At 36.3% G+C, this 13,706-nt stretch overlaps 3 protein-coding genes across 3 annotated transcripts; 2 read left to right on the top strand and 1 right to left on the bottom strand.

Annotated features, from left to right (window-relative positions):
* Window positions 1-353: 353 nt before the first annotated feature.
* On the top strand, window positions 354-2,867 carry LOC110229292 (receptor-like protein 12). Its single transcript, XM_021029064.1, has one exon. The coding sequence runs from the start codon at window positions 354-356 to the stop codon at window positions 2,760-2,762; it is 2,409 nt and encodes an 802-aa protein (XP_020884723.1). The 3' UTR covers window positions 2,763-2,867.
* A 707-nt stretch (window positions 2,868-3,574) lies between these two features.
* Window positions 3,575-6,033, bottom strand: LOC9317341 (histone-lysine N-methyltransferase family member SUVH2). The gene is made up of 2 exons (XM_002879399.2): window positions 3,892-6,033; window positions 3,575-3,808 (listed from the first exon to the last, which is right to left on the bottom strand). The coding sequence occupies exon 1, from the start codon at window positions 5,896-5,898 to the stop codon at window positions 3,934-3,936; it is 1,965 nt and encodes a 654-aa protein (XP_002879445.1). The 5' UTR covers window positions 5,899-6,033; the 3' UTR covers window positions 3,575-3,808; window positions 3,892-3,933.
* A 4,628-nt stretch (window positions 6,034-10,661) lies between these two features.
* On the top strand, window positions 10,662-12,567 carry LOC9315512 (polyubiquitin 4). Its single transcript, XM_021027716.1, has 2 exons — window positions 10,662-10,752; window positions 11,183-12,567. Exon 2 carries the CDS (start codon window positions 11,183-11,185, stop codon window positions 12,329-12,331), a length of 1,149 nt encoding a protein of 382 aa, XP_020883375.1. The 5' UTR covers window positions 10,662-10,752; the 3' UTR covers window positions 12,332-12,567.
* Window positions 12,568-13,706: the final 1,139 nt, after the last annotated feature.

Genomic DNA, 13,706 nt, shown 5'->3' with positions numbered 1-13,706 from the left:
AGAGTCACATAGACACAAATAGAATATACAAAACTCAGATAGATTAATGGCTTATGTATACCGATCAATTTCCATGTCTTAATTATTATTCTTCAACCCAAAAAAATCAGTCCTTTTCTTAGTCTGATAGTCTCTGCCGCAATCTTAAATTAAGTTTACTTCTTCTTTGTAAGCCACTAGGGCTACAACACACCCATCTCTCTAGAAATATTGACCAAGTCTTATCCAATTATAAACTGATTAATGTGCTATTTCCCTCACAGTTACGCTACCGAGTGTGCGAATCTAACACGTAAGAGATATATTAACTAATCCAAACCTAACAACCTACAAGCCTAAAGTCTTCGCCGAACATGGATGTATATGGCATGTCTAAAAAGTCTTCGCCGTCTCTTTGCTTAAAGCATATTATTCTTCTTAAAACAGTGTTCATGATTACCATGTCATGTCTGCGTATGCATTTTCTCTTGGTACTCTTACTTTGTTGTGTCTTTTCTTCAAGTGTTCATGTTGGACTTGCTGCTTGCCGCCCTGACCAGATTCAAGCCCTAATGCAGTTCAAGAATGAGTTTGATTCCCGCGATTGCAACCAAACTGACTACTTCAATGGAGTACGCTGCGATAATGTGACGGGCATGGTCACAAAGCTACAGCTCCCACGTGGCTGTCTCATTGGAATCCTTAATTCCAACAGTAGCCTCTTCGGGCTGCATCATCTCCGTTCGCTTGATCTCTCTTTCAACAATTTCAGTTCCTCTTCAATCCCTTCCGAATTTGGCTATCTCAACAGATTAGAGGTCTTGGCTCTTTCCACTAATGGCTTCATCGGTCAAGTCCCTTCCTCAATTAGTAACCTAAGTTTGCTTTCTTTTTTAGACCTTACCTATAACGAGCTCACCGGTAGTTTTCCACTTGTACATAATCTAACCAAGCTTTCTGTTTTAGGCCTTTCCCATAATCACATATCTGGAAACATCCCTTCTTCTCTGCTTACACTGCCTTTCTTGTCAACACTTGATTTGACAGAAAACCATCTCACCGGTCCTATTGACATTCCAAACTCCTCTTTTTCATCTAGGCTAGTGAGCCTACGCCTTGCGAATAACCAATTTGAAGCACAAATCCTAGGGCCTATCTCTAAATATATCACCCTCAGAGATCTTGATCTTGCTTCCCTAAACATAAGCCACCCAATTGACTTAAGGCTCTTCTTCTCTCTCAAATCTTTGTTGAACCTCCGCTTATCCGGAAACCAGTTATCACCTGCCAGTTTAGGCTCACATCCAGACATCCCTTTGAACTTGAACCTGGAAAATCTGGCCTTGTCGGGCTGTGGCATCAGTCAGTTCCCAAACTTCTTAAAGAGCCTTCGCAACTTGGAGCTTATAGACATTTCCCACAATCGAATCAAAGGGAAAGTCCCTGAGTGGTTTTGGAACCTTCCTCGTCTGAGCATAGTGACTATTTCCAATAATTCTTTCACAGGTTTTGAAGGTTCGGAGGAAGTTTTAGTGAATTCACCAGTGAGGTTATTAGATTTGGCTTTAAACAAATTTACAGGACTATTTCCTAAACCACCACACGCTCTCAACCTCTTATCTGCATGGAACAATAGCTTCACAGGGAACATACCTCTTACAATCTGCAACCGAAGCTCTCTTTCTGCTCTTGATCTATCTTACAACAACTTCACCGGTTCAATTCCTCAATGTCTGAGTAAATTCCGAAACTCTCTCACTACTGTGAATCTCCGAAAGAACAACTTGGAGGGAAATCTTCCAGACATATTCTATGATGGTGCCTTGCTTCGGTCATTGGATGTTGGTTACAATCGACTAACTGGGAAGCTTCCAAGGTCTCTTCTGAATTGCACCTCTCTCAAGTTTCTAAATGTTGACAACAACAGAATCGAAGACACGTTTCCTTTCTGGCTCAAGGCTTTGCCTCATTTGCAGGTCCTTACCCTGCGTTCAAACAAATTCTATGGCCCTATATCTCTTCCTGGTCAAGGTCCTCTTGCGTTCCCTGAGCTGCGCATACTTGAAATATCAAATAACAACTTTACAGGAAGCTTGCCACCAAATTACTTCGTGAATTGGAAAGCATCATCACTCCAGATGAATAAAGATGGGAGAATCTACATGGGAGACTACAACAACCCTGAGTATAACTATGAAGATACCACGGATTTGCAATACAAAGGTCTATTCATGGAGCACAAAAAGGTCCTTACTTTCTACAGCAACATCGACTTTTCTGGAAACAGATTCGAAGGACAGATTCCTGAATCTATTGGTCTCTTGAAGGCACTGATTGCATTCAACTTATCAAACAACGCTTTCACAGGCCATATTCCTCTGTCTTTGGAAAATCTTAAAGCGCTCCAGTCACTAGACCTGTCAAGAGGGACTATTCCTAATGGACTCAAGACCCTCTCGTTTTTGGGGTACATAAATGTGTCTCATAACCAACTCAAAGGTGAAATACCACAAGGAGCACAAATCACTGGACAACCTAAATCCTCCTTTGAAGGGAATGCAGGGCTTTGTGGTCTTCCTCTCGAACAAAGTTGCTTCAGGACTAACGCACCACCAATACAACAACCAGAGCAAGAAGAAGAAGAAATATTGAACTGGAAAGCAGTGGTGATAGGATGTGTGCCTGGACTGTTGTTTGGATTGACATTAGGACATGTTATAGGTTTATACAAGCCGGAGTGGCTCGTGAAGATAATAGGTCCGGATAAGCGAAGAAACCATTAGGATTGTTTCTGGTTTTGTGTTGTTCTTTGAATATCTGTCATTCTTTTGTAATCAAGCATATCATATATATCAAAGATACTCTCTTCACCAGCTTTTCCTATTTCATTTTCAATCTCAGCCAAGGTCAACGTCCCTCAAGCTGCACAAGTAGTGGAAGAGGAAAACGTCAACATGGACCAAAGACAGCAACAGATGAATATTTTCAATCATTGCCCACAAAAATATTTAATGATTAAACAAAGCAAACCCAGAGAGAGAGAATCTGTCTTAAGGTCTAGTTCTAGGACCTAAACCCTAGAAGATCAATCCGAGTTGTTTCAAAATCCGAAAGAGCATATTTACATGCTAATGAAATCAAGAGAAACTAAGCACAAATGAAATCACCTGGAACTGCTTGATTTCGGAAGTCTCCACCGACAGACACTTCGACGAGACTGACGGTGATCGCAATCGCTCCGTCGTTATCGGGCGAGTTCCTTCGTCGAGTTCACCAAATATTAACAATCCGGTTTAGTTGAATTTATCTATTACCGGTTGAGTGTAAAGCGAAATCAAATGTAGTCTTGGTAAATTAATTTACGTGATTCTGGTTTAGCTTCTTCTTCTTCTTTGTCAAAAGAAAAAAACACACTTCACTTGAAGTCTTGAACAATCAAGCAAAGAATAGAATGTTGTTTTCCTAATTTATTCACTACTGAAACATTTTCATTTTTTGAGTAAATATGTTTTCCTTATTTATTCACTACTGAGTAATACAGTAATACACTGATCAATTTGCAGAATAAAAGGCAAACTTTTTAAGATTTTAGGAATAAACAACTTCAAAAGCTTTTTATACCAAAAAATTACAGAATGTTTTGTTGATTTGCTATTACATTGTTTTTTTTGTATCAGCTTAAGCTCTAACATACAAAAATTTCAGTACATGGATAACAGAAAAAAAGTACAACACATTCGAGAAAGAGTAGTTTTTAATTTTTACCCCCAAAAAATGGATGCCATAGGAGCAAACGAACAGAGAAAGGCTTTGTCAAAATTTTCTCCACCTGCATAATTGTTGTAACAGATTAATGACATAGGAGCAAGACAGACAGACCAAGGATAAAACAACATTATGATGAGAAATTACCTCAAGGCTCAAGCTATAGCACAAAATCAAACTTTGTCAAAACTAGTTGCAGATGGCGAGCTTCCCGTTCACTTCATCTGCCAAGCCATAGTCCAGGCTTAGCTCGGCCAACGGTGATATGTTCTCCAGCGCAAAAAGCATCACGCGGGGGAACATCAGGTGGTTGTGGTCGTACAAAACAAACTGCACCATCACATTCGGATCTTTGCTGTGACTAATGTAGCAAGCCACGTTCCTCATCCTTGACACATCCATTGCGAAATCCAGGGGAGGGAGAGATGGATAATCCGGCCTAACAGAATCTGGGTATACTTGAGATAAATCACCCCAGTTACGCCATTTGTCTGTGAACCGACCAGGATAGACCATAACATCCCCATTCATTGACAGAATCTCGGCCTGATGTCTTGTGACAACAACACCTGCATATTCGCATATGAAAGCACCAGCTTCAATTAGATCGAGTGTCCTGACACCCCAACCGGTTTCCTTCGATCTGAAAACCTCTAGCCTATTCCTCAATCCCTTCTGTGTCACACGGCTCTTACAGTTCGGACCGCACGTGCATAATTCCCCACATTCAAATACCACATCTTTTCCTCTTAATAGATGCCCGTTATCATCATATGCAAACTCACCACCGTTCTTCCTTGCACAGAGACAATCATCAGTACAGGAGAGCTTACAATCGCAGCCAGTCCTGCTGATCCCCCCTTGACCAAAAATTCCAGGAGGAAAGACAGATTTTGCAATGTACTCATAGTGTCTCGGTTCTTGATCACCATCTACGTCATTATATAGAAACACAGGGACATTCTCCTTCTTGTTAGAAAGGTCAAAGCTAACATAACCAGTAGGCCTAACCATCAACGGCTTACTTCTAAGAGTTTGTGCAAACCTCATTACCGCACTGCCCATCATCGGTTGCCCATCCATTCTAACTAACCTAAATTTAAACACCCCAAAACCAGACTTCCCCACAGCAAACCAGCAATCTACTATCTTATACAAACCATCATATACATACACCTTGGAGCTTATACTGTTCTCATACTTAATACCTCTAATTACACGTACCTCGATACCGTAGTGCATACTCCTCTCCATTCCCAGATTCCCACCTACTAGCCTCTGGTTATCACACTGCTTGTGTTGCTTATCCTGACCACCGTGACCAGTATAAACCAGAACATCTCCTGTATCTTCATCATCCTCGTAACCACCTGAGACAACAATGCTGGTAGCTATAGGCTCTCCAGTGGCACTCCGTTCAGCCGTTAAACAGTCAATTCCGGCTTGTGTCTGGCCGTGTAAGCCCACCACACACAATTCCATTCGGTAGAAGAAAATATCACCAATCTCAACCCCGGAGATTGGACCAACTATATGCTTATCGTAATTCAACCACAGTCCCCGATCCCTCATTATATACGCAGCCGCCATATCGCTCCTCCGTCTACGCCCTTGACCAAGTACAGGGTTCTTCATACTCTCCGCCATTAGATGAATCCGAAGAGACTCATAAGTCATCCGAGTTCGTTTCATGACTTGTCGGAGTTCCTTCCGTTGATCATGACCTAGAATTGCAATTCTCGCCAGCTCTCTCGGTCTCTCGAATTTCGTCGGAGGAGGCGAGACAACGACGGTTGATACTCGATTATCCCCAAACCCGGGAGGCGGTTTAATCAATTCCCGGTTCTCTTCCTCCGGTACAGTGACAATCGCACCGGAATCCAAACCGTAAACAGAAACGCCGTCTAATCCTTCAATCTGATGCGGCTTGAATGCCGAACGGAAGAGCTTGGAGATACGTATAAACTCGGCGATGAGATCGGTACTGGCTGATTGATCGGAGAATGACGAAGGCGGAGTTTGACATTCTTCAACTGGCTCGGCCTTAACTTCTAACTTTCCGGTGACTACAGTGTCTCCGGCTGTTGTTCCGGCGGTGGAGGATTGAGAAGCCGGCATTAGGTTGAGGTCAGGAAATGGTACCACTGTACTCATCCTTCCCAATGAACCGAAAACAGAAACAACACCTGCTGGGCTCCGAGTCCGAAAACTATTCGGGTCACGATTTTGACCCGGCTTAAAAGTGTTTTTTGCATTCCTTCGAGGTTCTCTCAACTTGTACACGGAACTGTTCCTGTTTATTGGAAATATAATAATTCAAAATTGGTTTTAGACTTTTAGTTAATCAATAATTTGTCAATAATTCGTACCAATAGGCAGAGATTTATTACAAATGAAAAAGATGTTACAACAGAACGAAAGAATGACGTTGAAAATTTTCGACAAATCATATTTTTCAAAAATTTTTTATATATTTGACAAATCTTTAAATCTATTTGTAATTTAATTTTAATACTTTCAAAAATAAAAAAAGGAGATTTTCCGTTGTTTGTTTACAATTTTTGTTATTATTAGTATTTAAATTTAGTTTTTGTAGATGTTTTATTGAACAGTGACATGTATCTTAAAATGGTTTATGTTCGTTTTATTCTTGTGTTCCTACCAATTCAAATCTGCAAAATGTTTTTTATTGATAAAAAGTATTTTATTATGAAAAAATTATGTTATTGTGTGACACGCTAGTTTAAAAAGTGATAACTTAAAATTTTTATCATAAATATTAGATTAAACTCATATCATGTTTAATACTAACGTGTTAAATTATAACTTAGTTTTATTTAGAAGATTGATGTGTTTGAATTCAACTTTAATCCGATACTAATTGATGGGCTTGTATCCAATTTTAATCTTTTTTTTTTTAAGGATAAAATTGTAAAATGAGATTAACTTTTTTCATCTTCTTATAGTTAAAAAAACCCTAATTTACAACGGCGACGATTCTATATATTTTCTTTGTGATTTTGGTGTGTAACCATTACTTTTAATGGTTTAAACTTTAAACCACAAGATCTTTACCACAACATCAAAGATCTTGTAATACACATAGGTCTAACTAAGAAAAAACTAAAGTTTAGAAAAATTTAAAAGATGTCGTCTATTTCGATCCACAAATTCATATCATAATGGTTCTGGGGACAGAATTTTGGAATTTTGTGTTTTAGAATAAAATATTGTTTACAGTTTAGTTTTGTGATCAATTAGATAATTTAAACATTAAAATACATATACATATGTATGAATTAAGATCGTAATTCATTATAATTGATAACTAATAGAATTTTAAATGAAGGTTTGTAGAATACCTCATTTCTTCTCAGAGTCGGATGTGTTAAGAGAAGACACGACTTTGTTCTTTACAATTTTTTTTGTTTTTACTCTCTTTGCATACGAGTTTTAGATGCTTTGACAAATGACGAAAATCATATAGTTATAGAGGAAATGACGAATCTTTTTAAGATTTTTCTTATAACTTTGATCTTAACCTTCCGTGTTTAAATCATGATAATAATTCAAAAAATTAAATCTGAATTATACTATCATAAAAACATATCTTCTATATATTAATTGCCAAATATATTTCAGACTAAAATCCTAAAATTTTAAGGAAATTACCAAAATAATGTCATTATAATTAAATACAATATTTAGTATATTTGCTTAATTCAAATATAAATATATATTTCCTTTTTGATCGGAAAAAGATATTCATGTTTATAATTTATTAATTTACAAAAATTGAAAGAAGTTGAATTTTTTTTTTGAAAATATTTTCTTTCGAGCTAAAAAGGAAATATACATTTATATTTAAATTAATAAAGATAAACCAAAAAGATATTGTATTTAATTCTAACATCATTTTTGGTAATTTTCTTAAAATTTTACGGTTATACTCTGAAATATATTTCTCAATTAATATGTAGAAGATTTGTTTTTATGACAGTACATCCCACATTTATAATTTTTTTTATGTTATTACTGCTCTACAAATTATTTTAGGATTTTTTTTTATAAAATGTGATAGAATTCTCAACTATTGTTTTTAAATATTATTTTATACTAGATCATGACCCGTGCTATACAGCACGGGTTTTATTATTTATTTTTTGAAATATATTGTTCATTTAATTTGGAACATGTAAGAAATAACATAGTGTAATAATTTAGTATAAAAGGGAATTAAGAATTTAGTGTAATAATTCTTATCAACAGATGTAGTCTGAAGCTTCATACTAAGATAAGAAATGACACTTTGAATCTGCGTTGTAGACATATCAGATGTATCTACTGGCTTCTCTATCTTCTGGTCAACTGGAGGTGCAAGTTGAGTGGCAGTAAGGTTTGTGGAGCCAATAGTCTGTGGTTTCTTCCACTTTGGACCAGACCCTGGAGGCCAACCATGCAACTTGTAACACTTATCAGCAGTGTGACCCATCTTATGACAATGAGAACATTTCGGTTTCTGATAACCACTCTGAGCCAAAAGAATTTGATTCTGGTCAGGAACAGTCTGAGCTTGGACCTGGAAAGCCGTAGGATTAACCAATGTACTAGACATGGATCCTCCTACAAGACGTTGGCTCTCATCTTGGTCAAGCATGTTATATATGACTGTTAACGCTGGCCTTGGACTCATATTGAGAATTTGTCCTCTGATATTAGCAAAGTTATCATTCAATCCCATAAGGAATTGAATAATCTTACTAGCCTCAGCTTCTTCCAACAATTCTTTAACATGATCACAGTTACACCTCTTCACAATAGACGACTTGGTATTAGCCAATTGTTCCCAAAGTGTCTTCTTCTTGGTGTACTAAGTAGATAGATCAAGATTTCCTTGTTTGAGAGAAGTATAGACTGTCCCAATTGATACTTCCTCGGGAGATTGCTGACTTTAAAACGCAAGAACAAATCATTCCACATCTCAGCCGCATCTTCGTAATACAAAATGCTGTCATAGATTTCTTGATTAATAACATTCAGTATCCAGGACTTAACCATACTATTGCATCTACTCCAAATCTTGAATGAACTATCTGTAGTATCTGGCCTAGGTAAAGATCCATCAACGAAACTAAGCTTATTCTTCGCATCTAAGCTCATTCGCATCGCAATCGACCAGTTATTATAGTTCGATCCATCTAGATTATGAGTAACGATAGAAAGACCTGGATGATCAGCTGAATGGAGGAAGAAAGGACTATGCACGTTGTTGTACAGCTCCATCCCCGTAGAAATTGCATCGGATCTACTGCGATTAGCCGGAAACTGAGGATGAGATGTAACCTCATTGTGTTCACCAGCTATGAGAGTAGATCTAGCACGCGTCTGCATCGGCGAGGCATCGGAAACTTCAGGCGAGTCCCGAACCATCGTCTTCTTCTTCTGTTTCGCCATTGTTAACAAACGAAGCTCAGGAGTGAAGATTCAACCAAAATCGGAGCTCGCAAAGATGAGTTTAAGCAACCGATAACGAATCTAAGCACAATTTTGGAATCGCCGTAACAATCGGAGGTCGAATTTGAAGAAGAATCAAAGAAAATGAGAAGAATCCGAGAAAATTTCAGAGAATTTGAGCGAGATTTGCTCTGATACCATATTAGTGTTTTGATGAAACCCAGATTTTCTCATTAGAATGATCGAAAAGTTGTTACAACGGATATATACAACAACAACATATTAAACCAACCATGAACCGAGATTACATCATAATTAGATTTATAAACCAGACATTCCAGAGTCTTTAAACCGGATCAAAACTGTGACTATATACACGTTAATAAGAACTGATAGGTCTAGTGTCCGTCCAACATCTTCAGACTCCATGTATATTTTACAATGACTTGTCGTCTAAGTCTAAGTTATAAGAACAATGGTTAGAGACACAATCCTTTCGTGACATATCACGGCTTGGAAGTTGTTGAATCCATCTGAATCTTTTAAAGAAATATAAGCATTAACTCTTGATTAGAGAGAGTGCATGGTCTTTGCCTCTTTGGGCTAGAGCAAGTCAACACGTACGGCCTTTCAGAAATTTCAGTCTAATACGGCAACAACAAATTATCTTTTATTTTTTTAATTAATAATCAAAGTAAATAATAATGTTAAAACATTACTTTGAAGATAAAAACTCAAGATTTTATCAAAAAATAAAAACAAGACAATAACTTAAATCATAAAAGATGTAAAAAAAAAAAAAAAACTTAGATCATAAAAAAAAAAAAAACATATAGATCTTCAAATTATTTAATTATCTTAAAATTAGGTCCTTTTTACCTACAATTAGGTTTAAAATTTTGGAACTAAACCAAAAAGATTGTTCTAAAAGATACGTAAGTTTGTTAGATAAGTTTCCTTAATTTAATTAGTCAATGGTAGATACTTATTTCTTTTCTTAATTAGAGTAGATTAGAATCTTTATGCCAAATATTGATATGTTTAATCATGAAAATAAGAAGATAAACTATCATAATCAACATGGAATTAAAATCAATATAGTAATTGTATCCTCCAAAGTTTATGATTGCTTATTCTTATTGGGTTGGGTGAACCAAGACATAGTCTTAATGAAAAGAATATTTTTTTGTACTTTTTCCTAATTTAATTCTTATATAAAATAGAAAGAAATTGTATGAGGAAAAGGAAAATACAAAAGAAAATAGAAAAACTGCCAGAGGAGCAAATGTCATCGCTGAGCTAATCCCATCCACCACCATAGGATGTTTCTAGTTGAGTCGGTCTTTAAAAAACGAACGGTAAAAAATATGACACGTATCATATGCTTCCTTCCTTTAAAAGACGGTTTTGACCTTTTGGTTTGCTGTATAAAAGAAGACCTTGTGAAGGATTTTAATTTATCGCTTCGTCTATCTCTGACTCTTCAATCCCTCTCAAACCCTAAATCGCTCAGCATAATCTTTAACGATTCTCTCTTTCTAGGACTCTTTCAAGGTATATGTTTCTTCTGATTTGTTTGTTCTGGGTTTTGGCGTCTGATCTTTTGGTTTTCTTTTTTTATCTTCGATTTTGGATTTTTCAACAATTTGATTTCGAAAATTATCTGCTCGTTTCTTCAATCCCAGCTTCTTTATTTTATGTCGAGTACTAAGAATCTCTATTAGTTGCTCGTCAGATTTGCATGTTGTTGAAATATTCCATCTTTCTTGCGTTTTCTCTTATGAAGCATATCGTTTAGATTTGTTCAATGTCTTGCTTGGTTGTGAAATTCTCTCAAGGAAATTAGGGTTTTCTATGACGATCTATTCAATTTTGTGTTTTCTTTGTTCGATTCTCTTTGATTTTGGGTTCTTGTGTTTAATTCCGTTTCTCTTTGGTATATGTTCCCTGATCGATTTTTACATGTTCTCTTTTAAAATTTCAGATGCAAATCTTTGTGAAAACACTCACTGGCAAGACCATCACTCTCGAGGTTGAGAGCTCTGACACCATCGACAATGTTAAGGCAAAGATTCAGGACAAGGAAGGCATTCCTCCGGACCAGCAGAGATTAATCTTCGCCGGTAAACAGCTAGAAGATGGTCGTACCTTGGCCGATTACAATATCCAGAAAGAATCAACCCTCCACTTGGTTCTTCGTTTAAGAGGTGGTATGCAGATCTTTGTCAAGACTCTGACTGGCAAGACCATTACTTTGGAAGTTGAGAGCTCTGACACTATTGACAACGTCAAAGCAAAGATTCAGGACAAAGAAGGAATCCCTCCGGACCAGCAGAGGCTTATCTTTGCCGGTAAGCAGCTTGAGGATGGAAGAACTCTTGCTGACTACAACATCCAGAAGGAGTCGACACTTCACCTTGTCCTTCGTCTTCGTGGTGGTATGCAGATCTTTGTGAAGACCCTCACTGGTAAAACAATTACCCTCGAGGTTGAGAGTTCAGACACCATTGATAATGTCAAAGCCAAGATCCAGGACAAGGAAGGAATTCCTCCGGACCAACAGAGGCTTATCTTTGCCGGTAAGCAGCTTGAGGACGGAAGAACTCTTGCTGACTACAACATCCAGAAAGAGTCTACTCTCCATTTGGTGCTTCGTCTCAGAGGTGGTATGCAGATCTTTGTGAAGACCCTAACCGGCAAGACCATAACTTTGGAGGTGGAGAGCTCAGACACAATTGATAATGTCAAGGCTAAGATTCAGGACAAGGAAGGGATCCCACCAGACCAACAGAGGCTCATCTTCGCTGGTAAACAGCTTGAGGATGGTCGGACTTTAGCTGATTACAACATTCAGAAGGAATCTACCCTTCACCTTGTGTTGCGTCTGCGTGGTGGTATGCAGATCTTTGTGAAGACATTGACAGGCAAGACTATTACCCTGGAGGTTGAGAGCTCAGACACAATTGATAACGTCAAGGCTAAGATTCAGGACAAGGAAGGGATCCCTCCGGATCAGCAGAGACTCATCTTCGCTGGAAAACAGCTTGAGGATGGTCGGACTCTTGCAGATTACAACATCCAGAAGGAGTCCACTCTTCACTTGGTTCTCCGTCTTCGTGGTGGAAGCTTCTAAGCTTTTGTGATCTGATCAAAAGTGGCGGTTCTCTGTGTCATGCACTTGGGAGGTGATGATGTGATGTTCTTCACCTGGTTTGGTTCTGTTTCCATCTGCGGGAAAAACTTGTCCCTTTAGTTGTTTTAAGTTTCATCGTCTGCTTTTCTTGTATGTTCTTATGAACTTTTGGTTGGGCTCGTAACGGGCCTTTGTCTTTCAACTTTCAATAATAATCCAAGTGCATTTTAAACATTGATTTTTGCTCTTTACATATGACGAGTTTGATGTGAGATCATAATACAACTTATTTTTTTCTTACCAGTGTGGAACAAAAGAGATAAGGTGTTGTTATTGACTACGATTATCTAGACTTAATGATGAAATTTTAATTTTAAATATTTATATAAAGTGGTTTATGTTTGTTTTATAGTATAATTTAATATTCTTTACATAATACAATGACATATAAGGAGTCTATTTATTGTTGATGAGAAAAATATTAGGAGTGGGGTACGGTTTTTCGGTTTAGTATCGTTTTTTTCGTTTTGTAGAAAGTGAAACGATATAGAAACCGTATGTAATTCGGTTTAGTTACAGTTCGATTTTTACGGTTTTTTACGTTTTTTGGTTAAAAATAAAACGTATGTATTTGATATATGCTAGTAGTAAGTGAAAAAAATTGCGTATATAATAAACATATTTTAGTATATAATAAGATTAAATTCAACTCGTGCATACCTATATTTATATTTTAGAATCCCAATAAAAAAATTGTGTGCACAATCAATCATTCATTATTTTCATATATACTTATAGAATCAAAATTTTAAATATTTAGAGGTGTCAAACCTTATTTAACTCATCTCATCATATAATCTTAATCTGGTTTCGGTTATAAAGATCATAACTCTTTTTATCATATAATACATTACATTTAACCTTCTACTTGTTATAAATATTTTAAATATTTATGCTTTGAAAAAGGAAATTAGAGTATTTATAACTTTTATCTTTTGATTTATTAAATATTTATGATATTCTGTAAAATATTATATTAAACTATTTTTAAATTAAAATATTTTTTTTTATTTTTTATTGTAGAATATAAAATTAAGAATTTTTTTAAAATAATTGTATGAACTTAAATATAAATATTCAAATAGTTATAAGGATCATAACTCATTTCATCATATAATACATTATATTTAACCCACCGTCTATTATAAATATTTTTTAAATATATATGTTTTAAGAAAACCAAATTAGTGTATGTATAACGTAATGAACTATATAATTTTCTATATCTCTATATTTTAATCAACTATTGTTTTTAAATATTATTTTATATGAGATAACCAAAAAAAATTATTTCATTACCACATTCATTTCACCG

This window comes from Arabidopsis lyrata (genome assembly GCF_000004255.2).
Source record: "Arabidopsis lyrata subsp. lyrata unplaced genomic scaffold ARALYscaffold_4, whole genome shotgun sequence".
In the NCBI taxonomy this organism is placed as follows: Eukaryota; Viridiplantae; Streptophyta; class Magnoliopsida; order Brassicales; family Brassicaceae; genus Arabidopsis; species Arabidopsis lyrata.
Note: the sequence above shows the minus strand (reverse complement) of the source record. Positions and strands in the feature narration are given on the sequence as shown.